The 16,468-nt window shown below is 40.4% G+C and overlaps 1 protein-coding gene across 1 annotated transcript; it reads right to left on the bottom strand.

Moving 5' to 3' along the window:
- Positions 1-399: 399 nt before the first annotated feature.
- CPO (carboxypeptidase O) lies at positions 400-15,710 on the bottom strand (the record flags this gene model as incomplete). The annotated part of the gene is given in 14 exon segments (XM_081142516.1): positions 400-535; positions 537-658; positions 1,508-1,591; positions 4,907-4,932; positions 4,935-5,108; positions 6,356-6,446; positions 7,530-7,640; positions 8,515-8,568; positions 8,574-8,618; positions 9,575-9,593; positions 9,595-9,617; positions 9,623-9,655; positions 11,007-11,109; positions 15,643-15,710. Coding segments are annotated over 14 exon segments (1,089 nt in total).
- Between the last annotated feature and the right edge of the window lie 758 nt (positions 15,711-16,468).

Raw genomic sequence — 16,468 nt, forward strand, 5'->3', positions numbered from 1 at the left:
CGAGAAGTATATTGTGACTGTGGCCAACAAGGAAATTTGGAGATGGGTGACTGAACACCCAAGGGTGCCCTGTCAGTCAAAGCCTAACAAGTGCTTAGCACCATTTCAAAGTGTCACATGAGGATACTTAGGAAATGACAGTCATAGATGCTACCTCAAGGGCACATGCAGTTTCATAGACAAGATAGCACAGTTAAATGCCGGCATACCCATAAACATACAGCCTGGCCCTTGTTTACCTCTTTAACTACTCATTATTTCTCTCATAGCACCTGTCACAAGCTGTAATATTTCACTTACTTACTTGTGTTCTTGATGATTATGGCCTTCTGTGACCAAAACACCTTCTCAGCAGCCACATCATGGCACCAGGGCTGAGTAAGCCTGGGTGCTATGTTCTTAGAAAAGAGACCTAAAAGACATCAGCAGGCTCAGCACCACAGTGGCAGATGCCACCTTTCCAGCACTGTTTGAGGGCCAGGATTTCTCATACGCATCATCCAAGATGGAAAGCTCAGCCTCCATGGTCTCCTCAGGTGGCCTGAATCTGAGCTGCTGGCAGAACAAATTCATATGTACCATTGTCCCTCAGCTCAGATGTGTATGAGAAGGGGATCCCAATGTCCCGAGCCCAGTCTCTTGAAGTCCTTGACATGGCTTCTACAAATGAAACCATAAAGACAGAATGAGAAATTGTAGAGTGAAAGAACAGATTTCTATAAGCCATTTTGGGTACGAAGGTTCAATCCTGAAAAATAAACAACTTCATGTTAGGGTCTCAGGGGTAGCTGTCCTCTCCCCCTCCTTGATACTAAGCCCCGGTAGAGCAGGGATGAATCTTGTTTGGCCTCTCTGTCTCTCCCCCACCACCATCCACAGCACCTAAGATTATGCCTGGCGCATAGCAGAAGTTTGGTTAAAGTTTCTCAGCTGAATCAAAGACTGGACAACCTAATATTTTAAGACATGAGTAAACCGGCATATGAAGGAACAGAAACAAAATGACCACCAGAAAAAATACTATGCAAATGTTATCTAGGTGGTCCTCTGGTGGGTGGAAAAAGTGATGGTTGGTGGTGGGGAAAAGCAGTGCGTACTTCTTTCAACTAAATTCTTTCTTTTTTAAAATATCTTTTCTCCAGGCCCCACCTGCTCTCTTAGCCTAATGGGTTCTCTGGGAAGTGAATCAACTGACCAAGAATCGCTGGAAAACATCCTTCCTGTTAACTCCTGTGCAGAATCCCTACCAGCTCTTTTTAACTGAAACCAGAGGGAGTTCTGGTCTTAGCCAGTGTATTATTTTTTTCTTTATGCTCACGCCTTATCCCCAGAGAACATAATTCTGGATTTGTACAGACTCCCTTTTATCTTGGGTCATTTTGATTTGTAAAACTTCCTGTTGATCCCAGGAACTGTTCTCTCCCTCTTCCAGCCACCCCACTCCCCAAAGTCCACTGACTTCTTTTGTGCTTTAGATACTACTGAAGGGGGGGAGGAGATACTTACATAAAATATCTGCACTCGCTCCAACTCTATAATTGGTTCCATGCTTTGCTCTTAGTGCTTTTGCTGCCTTCTGTCCAACTTGGATCTGGAGGTGGGAAATGCAGAAACAGATATCTGGTGTTAAAAATAAACCCAACAATCCAGAGGGTTTGGTATTTTGTCCAAACCCATGTTGAGAGTTCCAGACCATCCTTCTCACTTCCCAATGGACAGCTATACCTAGGGAACCCGCTGGTACTTCAGCCTCAACACATTCAAACCCAATAAGTGAGGGATTTTCATATTTCTGGCTTATCATGTTCCACTAAACACATGTAAAATCATCTTTGACTCATTTTTTTCAAATAGTTACCAAGTTCTATCTCCAGTGTCATCAGTTTATACCAGTCTTATTACCTCTGAAATGGACTATTGTCATCTTCAAAAGTGGCTGATTCAGGCCCTGGCGAGAGTGCGGGAGGAGAGGGTGGGACACATGGTTGGTATGGGAAGGTTCAAATGGAAAAAATGTCAGCACCTAAAACACTGACTTCTTACAGCTATTCGAATTTCAGAGAAGTTTAGAACAGGGCTATATATAGCATGTTTCCCCTACATGGAGATTGCCAAGTTGTCTATCACACAGCATAATATTTATCATGATTTCTACACATTTTTGGTTTTGTAAATATATAGAGAATCATTACCAGACTCGGGAGCTGTAAATAATACAAGCAGTGGAAACCACCTTGAGCAGTTGGCTTGATCCTGTGTCTTTGTGCACTCCATAAAAGCCTACCCATAAGAACCTGACACTACTGCTAGCTAACTTCAATCAGGTTGAGACAAGGTGGGGAAATTTTTACACTGCCTTCTTATTGAAAATTCTTGAGATGAATGTTCATGCTAACTCTTCACCTGAAACTGCAAGAGATACAGAATTAAAGAACCTTTCTCAATTCAGTGTGCCAATTTCTGCATGTAGTACTAAAAGGTTGTCAGTAATTCCCATCTTAGAGTTAGTTACCTTCCAGTAATGGTGATGCCAAGGCCCCAGGGCCCTCCTGCCTTCTTGCCCCCTCTTGCCTGTGGCCAGAGGGCTCTAACCAGACTGCCAATCAGCAGCACAAGACTAACTTTTCTAAACAAACCTTGCAAAATGCTCACATAGCAGCTGTTTTGCTGGAACATATACTGGGGTACATAGGCCTCTTTTTTCTGCTAGTGGAAGGTCTGCCCCATCACAGATTTATAACAGCCTGTCTTTGGTGGTTCATTTATATTTGTCACAGGTCCCTAAAGTAGAAAGTAGACATCCATGACAAATATCACAGAAACTGAAGGATAAGGAGGGTTCTGGGCTTCTCATCTGAAATCTCTTGTTTCTGCAGACTTCTTTAGTGAAGAAATGGAATTCTAGGGTCAAGAATTGAGGGGGAAATGAAACACAGTGGAATAAGAATCTAAATTGCTACAATTCCTAGCAGTCTTAAACACTTCCTGAACCAGTGTGAGGTGGTGGGATGACTGTGGCCTCTGGAGTCTGAAGACATGAGTTCCAGCCCTGGCTCCACCATTCACCTTCTATAGGAGCTCCAGGAATATAACTTAATTCAAGGTCTCAATTCCCATATCTCCAAAGTGAGCTTAGTATATTATCATGAGGGTCAGATGAGATAATGGCTGTAAAATCCCTTTGTAAATTGTAAAGTCCAAGACAAACGTGAGTTATTTCCACATGTTGCAAAATGATCACGTAGTACAAATGTCCAAAAACATTGCAGGAAAGATATTGGGGTACTGCTAAATATTTTTTTAAAATATTTTTGACTACTGGGGACAAGGCTTCCTTCAGCAAAACTCTCTAGCATTTTTTCTTTTTCTGCCCAAACACATGTGTTACGGGTCATGCTCCAGTGGGAGAGGGACAGGGTGTGTAAGAGAACAATGGGTGCCCAGGCCTCTGTGATCTTAAGAACAGAGTAAGCTTATTCCCCATCCATCCCAGCATTTGTTGATAAGGAAGAGTTTGTTTTAAAAAATTTAAAAAAGATAAGCATAAAATAACAAGTGGTAGTCAGAATGTGGGAAATTGGAACCCTTGCGCACCGTTGGTGGGAATGGTAAATGGTGTGACTGCTATCAAAAACAGCCTGATGGTGCCTCAAAAAATTAAAAATAGAATTGCCACATGATCATCCCTTTCTGGTTATATACCCAAAAGAACTGAAAGTGGGACCTCAGGAGATATTGTACAGCTGTGTTCTTAGTAGTATTTTTGGAAATAACCAAAAGGTGAACACAGTTCAAATGCCCATTGATAGCTAGGTAGACAAAGAAAATGTGGTGTATCCGTACGATGCGATATTACTCAGCCTTCAAAAGAAGGAAATCCTGACACATGCTACAACATGAATAAACATTATGCTAAGTGCAATAAACCAGTCACAAAAAAGACAGATACTGTAGGATTCCACTGATATGAGGTCTCTAGAGTAGTCAAACTCACAGAAAAAGAAAGTAGAATGGTGATTTCCAGGGTCAAAGAGACAGGGATTGATGTTTAATGGGTATAGAGAATAAATTAGCAAGATAAAAACGTTTCAGAGAGTGGTTGCATAATAATGTAAATATCTTAACTGTCTGCTTAAAAATGGTTAAGATAGTAAATTTTATGTTATATGTATCTTATTACAATTTAAAAATTTTTTAATTTAAAAATAGATACAAATATTCCAATCCTAGATTTTCCCTCCCTTTGACTTGCATCTGTTGCTCTCAGGTTCACAAAAGGGTAAAGAGCCGAGGCCTTTTCAGCAATTCTGCCCCCTGATGGTCAGGTAAACACAGCTTCAGAGGGGACCCAGATGAGACAAAGCTCCCTTTCCCTGCCTGGGCCTGGGTTCCACTGGCATTTTTCCTTACAAATATTCCTAGGCAAATACTAGAGGCAGTGTTTAGAAGAAAATAAAGCATGTCTAGCAGAGAAGAGCACAGAGATTATTTAGCCGTGTTATTTTAGATACGCTGTATTCCACTAACAGCTGGCAAGTTCTGCAAAGCACGGTTCAAAAGCCATGATTGCTGAACGGAGCTTCAAGAGAATTTACCCAAATGAGAGCACGTTCCTGCACATTATTAACATAATCATCTCATTTATATTATAGACGAATACCTAAGATGTCTCCCAACTTGACATTTTATGAAACAGGTAGTTAATTAATGTAGGTAAAGCAGCATTTAACCTGAAACCTTCCCAGCAGGCAGCTGGCAAAGCGTAAAAAGCAGGAGAAATAAAATAAGGAAGGACAGAGAGAACAAAAGAAGGGCTGGAGCCCAAAATCTAGGAAACAGAAATCAGGGGAAGGGAAGCAGGGGTCCTGCTTAGGTTTCTCTAAAGCCTTTGGTGCTCCAGTCTTACCAGTTCTTCATGGTCGCTGGGAGGGGTTTGGTGTAGCCATAGGGTGTGAGAATGAGCTGCCCATAAGAATGCGTGGTCAGGAAGCATATCATGTCCTCTTTCTTGCTCTCTATAAAACTGGAAACAGCTTTAGTCTCAGGTTCAGACACTGGTCTCGTCCCACAGAATGTTGAACCATGGCAGTCCTTAGGTGAGCCAATACCTGGAATATACAGGGAACCACAAGGAAGGCATCATGATCTCAGTTTAGAGCTGACAGAGGGTGAGGAGTCATCCTGATCAGGGCAGCTGTGGGTGGACTTAGGGCTTGACCTTGCTTTTCTAAGTTAGTTCTGGTTAAATGGGTCAAGTTGGATCATCATTCAAGGAGGAAGTCAGAGAGGCTGAAGGGCTGACAATTTGGGTTTAGAAATCAATTCCATGCTTACATGGGCTGGGAAGGAAGATGGAAACTGGAATGGCATTTTCAGTAATCTTTAACTTAAACTTGTGGTGGGCCATGAACCAAATGGTTGAGAACCAGTTCTCAGGTTCCTAAGGTCAGACTCTGACAAAGTCTTGTTGGCCTAAGTTTCTCTCTCATCATCTTACTGCTTTGAGTCTCTTTAGAGATATTTTGCAAGTCCTATGTGGCATCTCATTTAATCCCCATAACAACCTACCTATAGGATGGTACTACTATGGGCTACATTTTATTTTATTTTTAATATATCTTTATTGATTTCAGAGGGAGGAAAGGAGAGGGAGAAAGAGAGAAAGAAACATCAATGATGAGAGAGTCATTGATCGAGCCCTCAACCCGGGCATGTGCCCTGACCAGGAATCGAACCCCGATCGCCTGGATCCTAGGTTGATGCTCAACTGCTGAGCCACACCCAGCTGGGCTGGGCTACATTTTAAATAAGAGAAAACTCAGACAGGGAAATAAAGCAATTTTTCCAAGATCATAGTCACTAAGTCTGAATTTCAACCTTTGCTGCCTAGTTTTTAACCGGACTGCTCTTAACCATTCCTAACTCTTTATTTACTTCTAATTCACTGGGGATGTTGAGATTCAGAAACATGAAAATGCCTTCAGGAGAAGACAATGTTGACCTTGCTTATACCTGCCCTCCTGCAGTGAAATAATCTGCAAGGATAGTTCTCTGCTTTTTCTTCTCTTTATGATAATTCATATATTTCAAAACAAAGCAATGGATTTCAAACATAGTCACATTGGTCTAGGTCTTCCTTGCCCTAGTTTAGTCAACCTCACTTGAAGAGAGTCCTGTAGTTGAATCTTGCTGCTTTTTAATACCCTCCCTTTAGAGGGAACACACAGGACAGGAATCCCAGCAAGCTGTATAAAATTAGACGTTTATTTTTAAGAGTTATATCTCTATTAATTCACCTCTTTCCTGGCTTCTCCATTTTTCTGTTCATCAATTTATCTACTAAACATATACTCACTACACCAGGATGCATTGAAATTTTGGTTGAGATCTGTCCCGAAACATGTGCCATTATTGTGGGATACACAGGATCTCCTCCAAGGCCGATCCTGTACAGAGGAACATAGGTTTGCTGCCATTCGAAAGCCTCATAAATCACAGTGTTAGTAATGATGGGTGGTCCTCAAATATGAAAAATCATTCCTAGGATTGACTGGAAGAACTTGCCTTTAACATCATGAAGTTTGCACATGTAATTTTTGGTCTTTCAGATAGGCTACCAACCCCCAATAACAGGAACATTGTAAACCATCACATTGGAGGGAGTAGTTTAGCTTTTTCCTCATGAGCAGATTAGCAGTGCTTGGTGGATGTGATCAGGGAAATCTTCAGAGAATCATTTTTTAGGTCCAAATGATACAGGATGAAAGGGCAATAGCTCGGCAGATGGAACAAGGCTGTTCCCAGGGTATCAGAGATGGTCTCTGCACAGCTCTGGAAGCAGAAGACTGATGCGTGGAGCTGAAGATAAAGACAAGTTTCACCAGACAAGCTCAGAGGGAGGGGCTTCATTCACATGCTGGGCAAAGGCTGTTGCAGAGATAGGGGTCCCATGAAGGGCCTTGAGGGGGGGAGTGCTAGGGGAGGGGGAGGAATGAATACTCTAGAAACAGGGGCTCTTATTTGTGGAATAATATGCTTTAGAAACATTTTAAAGAGGAAGTTGTCTACGAAATGAAAAGCTTTATGAGATCTTTGCCCCCTATGTGAATGATCACAATGAGAAATCAAGGCTGGGGTTAGTATTTATACATCATTTGTGTCTCTTGTGCTTCTAGGGGTGGACACAGGGTGATGTAGGAATTTTATACCAATATGATCCTGATCAGGTAGCAGGCAACCAACAAACTTTAAGGAGATGGAGCTGGAGAAAACTTAAGTCTGGCTGGAAAACTGGTAATATGTCAAAATGAAATAAAACAAAATGTGCTGGACTTAATTCTAAAAAGGCCTCTTCAGTGCTGAACTTATCATTGGCTTAAATATGTTAGTTTGAGTTTTATTCCAAACAGGGTTCCTTTTTTTTGCATAGTCACAAAACATTTTATAACTGCAATGACAGGTCAGAAATATGAGCCTGAGTCAAGATCTAGTTTATGAAGTCATCCCAGGACCAAACTTGATGTACTCACTGTTGTCCAAGTGTAGATGTAACCATCTATGTTAAGAACTGGAAGCACATAGAAGTCTAGGTTCTTAAGGAATCTACTTATCCTTGAGTTCTCTTCACAGTTTTGTAGAATCTGGAAATTTAAGAGAGAAACATTTGGAATCATCCTGGGAAGAGGTCTTTTCTCTTTCAATTTTTAAAATGGTTTCAACTTAATCAGAAGAAATGACCACAACCTCCACCCTCCAACCCACCTCAGTTGACTCTTAGTTATGGGAGTGGTTCTCCAATTTCAGTGTGCATGAAAATCACCTGGAGGACTTGTTAAAATACAGATTGCCTGGTCCCAGTCTGCCACCGACTCCCCCACCCCAAATTCACTAGGTCTGAGGTGGAGCCTGAGGACTGGCATTTCTAACAAGATCCAAGTTGTGTTGATGCTGTTGGTCTAGGAACCACTTGAGAACTCTTTGTGGGTTAAATTCTTTATGTTTGGGTTTCTGAAAAGACTGATACAAAAAATATATATATTATTTTTAAAGGTTCTTTATTCCCTCAAGGGAGGGGTATAGGTAATACGCAAAAATTCACTGTGCTAGGTATTTTTCATGTATTAACCTCTTAATCCACACAATAGACCTCTGAAGTAGTCATTTTATATTGCTTTTGCAGGTGAAGAACGAAGTATTCTAGTATTAGAAAATTTGCCCAGCACTATTTGAAAAAGGGAGAGCCAGGATTCTCTTACTGATGACTTCCAAGATGTATTTTCTTTTACATTTAAATATGTTTGTCTTCCAATAAAAATAATGTTGAATGCACTGGAAAGAGATCAGAATACCTCACTTTTCAGTGAAGGTGCTTATTAATTCCATTTCCCTTGGGGAGAAGGAGTGCTCAATAGAGAGTTGCCATGCCAACATGTGAATGAAGCAGGCTTTCTACATAGCCAAGATGTGACAGGTATTTTGTGGGGTGGTTAACCATTATGAGGAAGCTAAAGACACTTCTTTCACAAACCATTGGCAAAAGGCAGGGGCAATCCATTCCCTGGCATCAATTCACAGTCCACCCAAATGATCTTCTTGGGGTTACTGGATGGTTGGCTGATCTGGAGGGAACATGCATGCTCCATTACCAAACAATCAATTATTATTGTGAGCCACTATGCAGTTAACAGGTTTTTTATTCCCCTAGAGGTTCCTTTCTTATTCCACTGTGTGGTTTCAAGCATGAGGCAAGGAAGCTGGCAGAGATATGCACCAATATCACCCTTCCTGGGCTACTCTTGCTCTCTTATCTGTGACCTTGGCTGTTGTGCTTAGAACCACATGCTGAGTCCCCATGTCTCCTACCAAGGCTGGAGATTGCGTTACCCCACGGTTATGGTATTACCTGGCTGTGTGACATTGTACAAGTTACTTCAGTTTTCTGGGCTTTGGTTGCCTCAATCATAAAATGAAAGAACCAAAACTGAAGGTTGTCTATGACTTTTAAATGCTTTTAAAAAGAACACTGTATATATTTATTTTAAAAACTCAAAATACACATGAAAAGTGAATGGGCTGTAGTTGACATGCGAGTGGGGGATTTTCCCTTACAGAGTCCATCGTCTCCCACCTCTATGCAAGCAATGGAGGCACCCAGGCCTTCGCAGAGCCAGCCACTCAACCAGAATGTCTAAGGTCCTGTCCTGCTCCATCATACACGATTCTAAGGTCCTCAGTCTTAGTGGGGATGAGGGAGGCCCACCCTGGAGACAACACAGGAATAAACTCTTCTATTTCTGGATATTACGATTTTTAAGTGCTACCCCATGGTCCCACCCAACTATTCCAAATTCTCTTTACTCTAGTACTTGATTCCACCCAGATAATTAATGTGTAAGCCTTTGCAAGTTTTGAATTTTAAAAGCCCAGTTTGGGGTAGAAAAGGCAGTCTTTCTGCACTGCTTCCTTTAACCTTGTCTGCATTTCTGACTAGAGCCCCTGAACAGTAAACACATATCCCTGGATTCCATGGGAGAGACCCCACTTCCCCAGCAAGACAATTCTCAGCCTCACCCACCTTCAAACAATACATGGGCTTCATAGGTCAGTCCTAGGGAATGCTGTACTTCTCCCTTACCCGGTTCACCCACTGATAGATCTGAAACAGCCAGAGAGGACTGCAGCTATCAATCAAAGATTGTTTGCTCAACTCTAATTAAGATAACTACTTCTTTCATTAAGATACTGAATTCTGTATCCTTTGCTCTACATTGCACCAGCTATGTGCTAAACAAGCTAGAAAACAAAACCAATAAATTGTTACCCACCCCTTCCCATTTTCTTTAAAGCATTACTCTGCCATAAGTCTTAGGATACCCTGTTGAACTTTACAAAGAAGTTACTGAGAATTAATAATTTCCACTGATAATACTTCAGAAACATTATACAACAACATATCCTTCAAAGGGCCACCAGACTTAGCTTCTATGTGACAACCAATCATGCCAGGAATTTAAGGTCAGGCTTATTTTGTGGGATTTTCTTCTGTCTTTATAAATCTCAACAATATCCTTTGCTAATATCCATGGTTCCAAGTTTAGAGAAGAGTTGGGTAAGCCCTTCATAGAATATGCCAAAAGAAGTTTCTAAATCAAGCTCAAGTTAATTATTTTTGTTAAAACTGAACAGACCTGAATGGGTGTTGATTTAGTTACAAGTCTTATACCATGCTTAGAAAAGAAGGCCTTGTCTTACATTTTTGCCCGTAAGTCAATAATGTAGAGTTCTACAAAAGTGACTGGAATTCACAAACATAAGATATTAAACAGTCATCAGGATGTGATAAGATGCCTCCCATATTTTAAAATATTTCTTGTACTATATGAAAAAAAAAATTCCAGAAAATATTAACATATTCCAAAATATTGAGAAAATAAGTGGTAAAGCCTATTTGGAGAGCAACTCCCCCATCTCCTGCTCACACACACACTTATTTGCATATATAGTAGCTAATTTTTTACTGTAACTAGTTTTGGAAATCACCAAACTTATCTCAGTAGCAATACAAATATTTCTTTGAAAAAAGTTTTCTTCTCTTAAGAACTGCTGAGCCTGTCTCTTGTGTACTACAAGAAATATCACATTTTCAGCTAAACATGAGTCAGAAGACTTCTCTACCCAACATTCCACACCCATATACACATTGGCCCTACCTTGCTTAAACTGGTTAAGAACTTGATAAACAAGAGTAAGGGTTAATTCTGGTCCATGTCACACTAGCAAAACTGGGTGGGGTGTTCTTTTCTTTCTGTTGTTGATTTGCCTCTTTATTTCATAGTATCAGGATCTGTAGCTTCAATGGTGGTGGTCTGGGTGGGGGTGGTAATGTTTGGGAATTCCTTGACCTCGGTGTCCAGGCAAATCTCCATTTCATATTTTGAGCCTCTCTAGTCAACGCATCCTAAACTAGGCTGTGCCCACCACCAATGCCACCATGTACCCTTGCTCACCTCCCCCATGGGGTGGTATCTGTTACAGGGATGGGTCTCCAAGTTCCTCCATGCAGTCACTCTCCTGTCCACAACCCTTTGCCTGTGCTGTGTTGTTCCCAATCTGCAAAAGGAAGAAAGGCAGACAAAAAGCAGTGAAGAAACTGGGATCTCACGAGGGTTGAAAGGTGCATGAAAAAGGTCTTAGAAAGCACTGCACGACATCTGGGAGATAAAAGCCATTTATCTCCTTAAGGTAAATACTGTTATCCCAGGTTATTTTTTTCTGAAGATTTTGTTACATGCGCTATATTATACTTTTATTATATCCAAGAAAACAGGCATAAGACATTTACTAGTCTATTTTTTAAAATTGTGTATCTCCGATTTGCAATACAACAAGAGCAAAATGGTATTTGCATTATAAGGTCACTAGAGAATGATTTTAGTGCTTTTCTTTGAATGGGGAGAGCAGGGGGAATGAAGCCAATGGAAGGCTATCTTGTCGCTCCTCCCTTTGCCCTCACTCCTGCCCTGGCTGTCCTGCCTGTCACGCCCTGCTGGGAAGCGAGACCTGGCAATGCTTTCACCGCAGCCATGGCCCGGGATGGCCACTGCGAGGGCCACCTGCTTCTTCCTCCGCGCAGCTCAGCACACATTTGGGTGCCGCTTTGTCAGTTAGCTCCTCAGCGGCAGGAGAGGGGGACCCTGAAAGCAGGGCTGGCCCCCGGCCAATTCCTGTCCCCGCTGGGCTAGCATTCCCGCACTGTCACAGCCCAGAAGGGGGCAAATGAAAGGTCCCGGGACACCCCCAGGCACCGACATCTGGCTCCTCCCCGGCGCCCGTCTGCTAACTGCCTGTCGTCTCCCGAGCCCACGTCATGCGCGGAACGGTGAACTGCCTGGAATCTGAGCGAGGCTCTCGGACATTGACAGTCGTAGCATTTTTGCACGAAATGAAACAGTGCGTGCAGGTGCTTCGCTCAGGCGTGTTTGCAGCACAGCCTCAGGAAGGCGGCTCCGTTTCTGCACAGTCCTTGGGGGCGCGACACGTGGCGGTGGAAGGGAAGGACACCAACCCCCAGGTGACCGCCATCCTCGCCGCACTATCAGATGAAACGATGATTGTACTTCGTGCATTCTTTCTGAATAAGAATTCATAAAACGTCGAAGGGAGGAAATGATCCTGGGGGCACATTATTAATAAGCACTGACGATCAAAGGTGGCTGAGGAAATTTTGACTGGGATCTGTAAAGAAGCCAAAACAACAGCAGCAAAAACCCCTAATGAATATTGAGGCAAATTTTGAATTTTACGTACTTAGTAAGAAATGGTTTCCTCAGTAGTTCATGACAGCAAAGTAATTGCAAACCTTTTTTTCCTGCTTTAAAATTAACATATGCTTATACTGGAAAATTTAGCGAGTACAGAGAGAAGAAAAAGGGCAAAGACAGAGGAGAGAAAAAATAATCTTCAATAATCCCATCTCCCTGAGTTAAGCACTGTTGCTATTTTGGCATTTTTTCCTGTCAGTCTGTTATCTGTGCATATTTTTTCTTTATCACAGTACAGATTATATCTATATTTAAATTTTGTATTTACTCCTTTGTACCCTGTATTCTACCAGAGACATTCCTCCAACCCATAAAAACTCCTTAGAAACATTATATTTAATGACTGACTAATATTTAATTGTAAGGATATATTACACACTGTCATTTATTTAAATGTTATCATCGGTGCTGGATATTAAAGCTATTTCCCTTTTTTGTTTTTTGCTAGTGGAAATAATTCTGGACTTACTGACTTTTTGCATAAATCTTTTTTGTTTTAAATACATACATTTTTATTGATTTCAGAGAGAAGAAGGGAGAGGAAGAAAGATAGAAACAGTGATGAGAGACATCAGTTGCCTGCCCCCTGCACGCCCCCTACTGGGCATCGAGCCCACAACCCGGGCATGTGCCCCGACCGAAATCGAATCGGTGACCTCTTGGTGCCTGGGACCATCGATGCTCAACCAACAGCTACACTGGCTGGGCTGCGGAAGTCTTTTTGCTCACTTCTGATTGCTTCTTTGAGCTACATTCCAGGAGAAGAATCAGTAGGTCAAAGAGAATGAGCATTTTCTAGGCATTTGTTTCTACTGCTAAGTCCCAAATGATTCTACAGACTCATACTTTTATTGGGAGGATGGGATATATGTGAGATCGTCTCCAGAGAAAGATGGCAAAGCTCGTGATCTTTGTTAATTGCAGACTTTGTACACTATCATAACATCACTCATAGCGAATAGAGTATAAACAATGGCAGCTAATCTATATTTTGAGTTGGTAAGAGCCATATAAAAATGTACATTATTTTATGTCAGTAAACAGGAATGAAAATAAAAACAGCCCATTAGGATCAAGGTAGCAGATTTGAAATGTTTTCCTCAAGTGTAGTCACAGGAGCTGTCCAATGGAAGCTGTCTCCTCTGAGTCCCACTGCCTGAGCTGGATCACTGCCCTAATTTAGCCTGGCCTTGGCTATCATTATTTTATTTTGTTTGTTATTATTATTTTTTTTTTGTTAATACTCATCCAAGGATATTTTTTCCATTGATTTTTAGAAAGAGTGGAAGGGAGGGGGAGTGAGACAGAGAGAGAAACATCAATGTGAGAGAGACATCGATTGGTTGCCTCCTGCATGCAAGGCACCAGGGATCGAACCTACAACCCAGGTACTTGCCCCTGACTGGGAATCGAACCTGTAACCCTTCATGTGCAGGCCAGTGCTCTAACCACTTAGCCACACCAGCCCCGGCTGCGATCATTATTTTAAATAAGAGGTTGAATGCATCTTCATTGTAGAATATTTGCAAAATGAAGAATAATTGAGGAAAAGAAGAAAAATCACCAACAAAGGTAAAAATTACCATATTTTTTCTTATATTTTTCTAAATGTTTCATTGCATTTTGTATTCTGCATCCTTCCTTTAGCACAAATCATGCATTTTCCCATGCTATTAACATTTTTTCATAATCATTATTCTAAAGGATGAATATTTCATTATTATATATGTCAGTATTTACATAACCTAATATGGTATACTTAGGTTGTTTCCAAATATTATAATACTTAATATAATATTTATGTTGTAAGTGGGGCTGCTTCTCAGTGCTTAAATTCCTTCCATATTTTTGTTTATTTCCTCAGTCTAGATTTTCAGAAGCAGGAATACTAGGTCAACAAATGTGTAAGCTTTAAGGCTCTTGATATTTTTAAGAAGAGTCTGTAAGAGTCTTTGTCTCTAATTTATAAATGAATAATCTTAGAAGGGAAGATAAATGCAGTATCTCTATGAAATGAAGTAAACTAATGGAAAAAATGAGAAGGCAATGTTCAAACAAGTTTTGACATCACAAAAAATCCTGGATTCTCATTTTATATCTGAAATCAGGCTATCTGTGAAGCTAAGGGACAAGTTGAGGTTACACAGCTGGTCTGGGCAAAAATCTTGTTCTGTAAGAGTAGGTTTGTTGCAAGATTCTTTGAACCATGAAAGAAAAGAGGAAACACTTTATAACTACACATGCTTGATGAGATATACCAAATGAGCAAAATACTGAGTTATGTATGAACAAGGGAAATAATACTTTATATGGAAACTATACTACACACACAAAAAACACACTCACAGAGTTAAAAAATATTATATATTTGCAGAAGTTATGATTTATAATGCATAAAGAAAGAACACAGAAATTAGCATGAATGCATAATTTATAAACTAATAAAATGAGTAATAAATAAGACAAAATATTTAACCTTATTAAAAATCAACAAAATGCAAAACAAGTCATCTGTTGGTATTTTTCACTTATCAAATTGGCAAACACTTAAAAAGTACTTTCACACACTGTTGTTGGATGTGTAGACTGATACAACTTTTCTAGAAGGCAACTTGGCATATGCAGCAAGATTCCTAAAATTTTCTCAGCTCCTGACTCAGTAATTACAATTTTTGCCACTTATATTAAGAAAACAATCAAAATTTTGCAAAAAAAATTATTGCTGTAGTTTATGCTTATAATGGTATTATTTGTGGAAATGACAAAGTAGAAATCAAATCAATACCCTATAAGGTAACAATGATGGAATAATATTAGCAATTTCAATGTGTTTAAATGAATTATAAATATCTTAGGAAAATTTTTATCATACGATTTAACTGAAAAATTTTGGCAATAGTGTTATATACATAATTAGCTAGCTATCTAGCTATTCAGAAATATTAACAGTAATTATCTCTTGGTGAAATTATTGGTAGTTTTAGACATGTTAAGCATTTTTCTTGATCATTAGAATAATGTAGTTTACTAATGAGAAACTATGTAAATGAGGGACATCGAACTTTTACTATCATTTTCAATTTTCAATCACAAAACATGATAGCATACATTATGCTAAGAAATGTTTATTAGATATGTATTCATTCAAAGATTATTAGAGTAATGTTTAATAATGAAAAGTTTAGTAATCTTTATTATTCTCATCTCATGGTGGTGTGAGGTAGGAAGAGGGGAGAATCCAGCTGCATTTATCATGTATAAAGTTTCCCAGTTGGACAATCTAAATCATAATGGTCAACCCCTCTTCCCACTTCCCACTCACCTGTCATATCCCAGCTCTCCAGGGACCAGCATCCCCAGGATGTAAAGGGTCCCAAGCAGAGGATTCATTCTTCTGCAGACACAGCGAGAAAATTCTGGGCCTCTCCTACAGGTCAGTGGATCAAGTGTCTCTGAGAATGCATCCAGGGGTTGGCTCCCACAATAAAGATAAGAGAGGTGGAGGTCTCAGCAGAAACATATATGAGCAATGGCTTCATTAACTTCATCATGCCCTCAAAAAGCTTTTTTCAATAGTGGAAAATACTACCATTTGATTTTCCATTTCCCCTATAACACTGAATTATACAAGCCCTTGGCTCCATCAGAAAGCAGTTTCTTCCCTGTTTCTAGGAACCCTCATTACCTGTACTCAGGAGCTGACCACTTCCACTGTTCACTCCACAAGGTCGCTGGGCATAATAGGTGGTGTGTCTTCTGCTCTGGTCATAATGGGCATGATTATTATTCAGTATTTCCATTCTCCTCTGGAATCTAAGGCTTTATTTGGGGTCAAATGCCTTCTCTTGTTCTGATAGACCACATCACCAGCTTCTTAAACAAAACCAGATTTCTCCAAACATGAGCAGTGAAAACATTTAAATTCCTTTCTCAAGTGGATTTTCCCACACACTCCTCTAACATAAAGGACTTTATCAGACAACCCATCCAGAATATCCCTGGATCTCAAACAGTGACCAGCAAAAGTAAAGGGTCAGGTTAAGATTACTGCTGAAAGTCTAACTGACCATGACAAAATTTAGTGCAGAGAAGTCAAGGATTCAAACAGAGTCTTGGCATTTGATGGTCTAGTCTAAATTCTTTGCCCT

This window comes from Miniopterus schreibersii (genome assembly GCF_964146895.1).
Source record: "Miniopterus schreibersii genome assembly, chromosome: 7".
Classification (NCBI taxonomy): domain Eukaryota; kingdom Metazoa; phylum Chordata; class Mammalia; order Chiroptera; family Miniopteridae; genus Miniopterus; species Miniopterus schreibersii.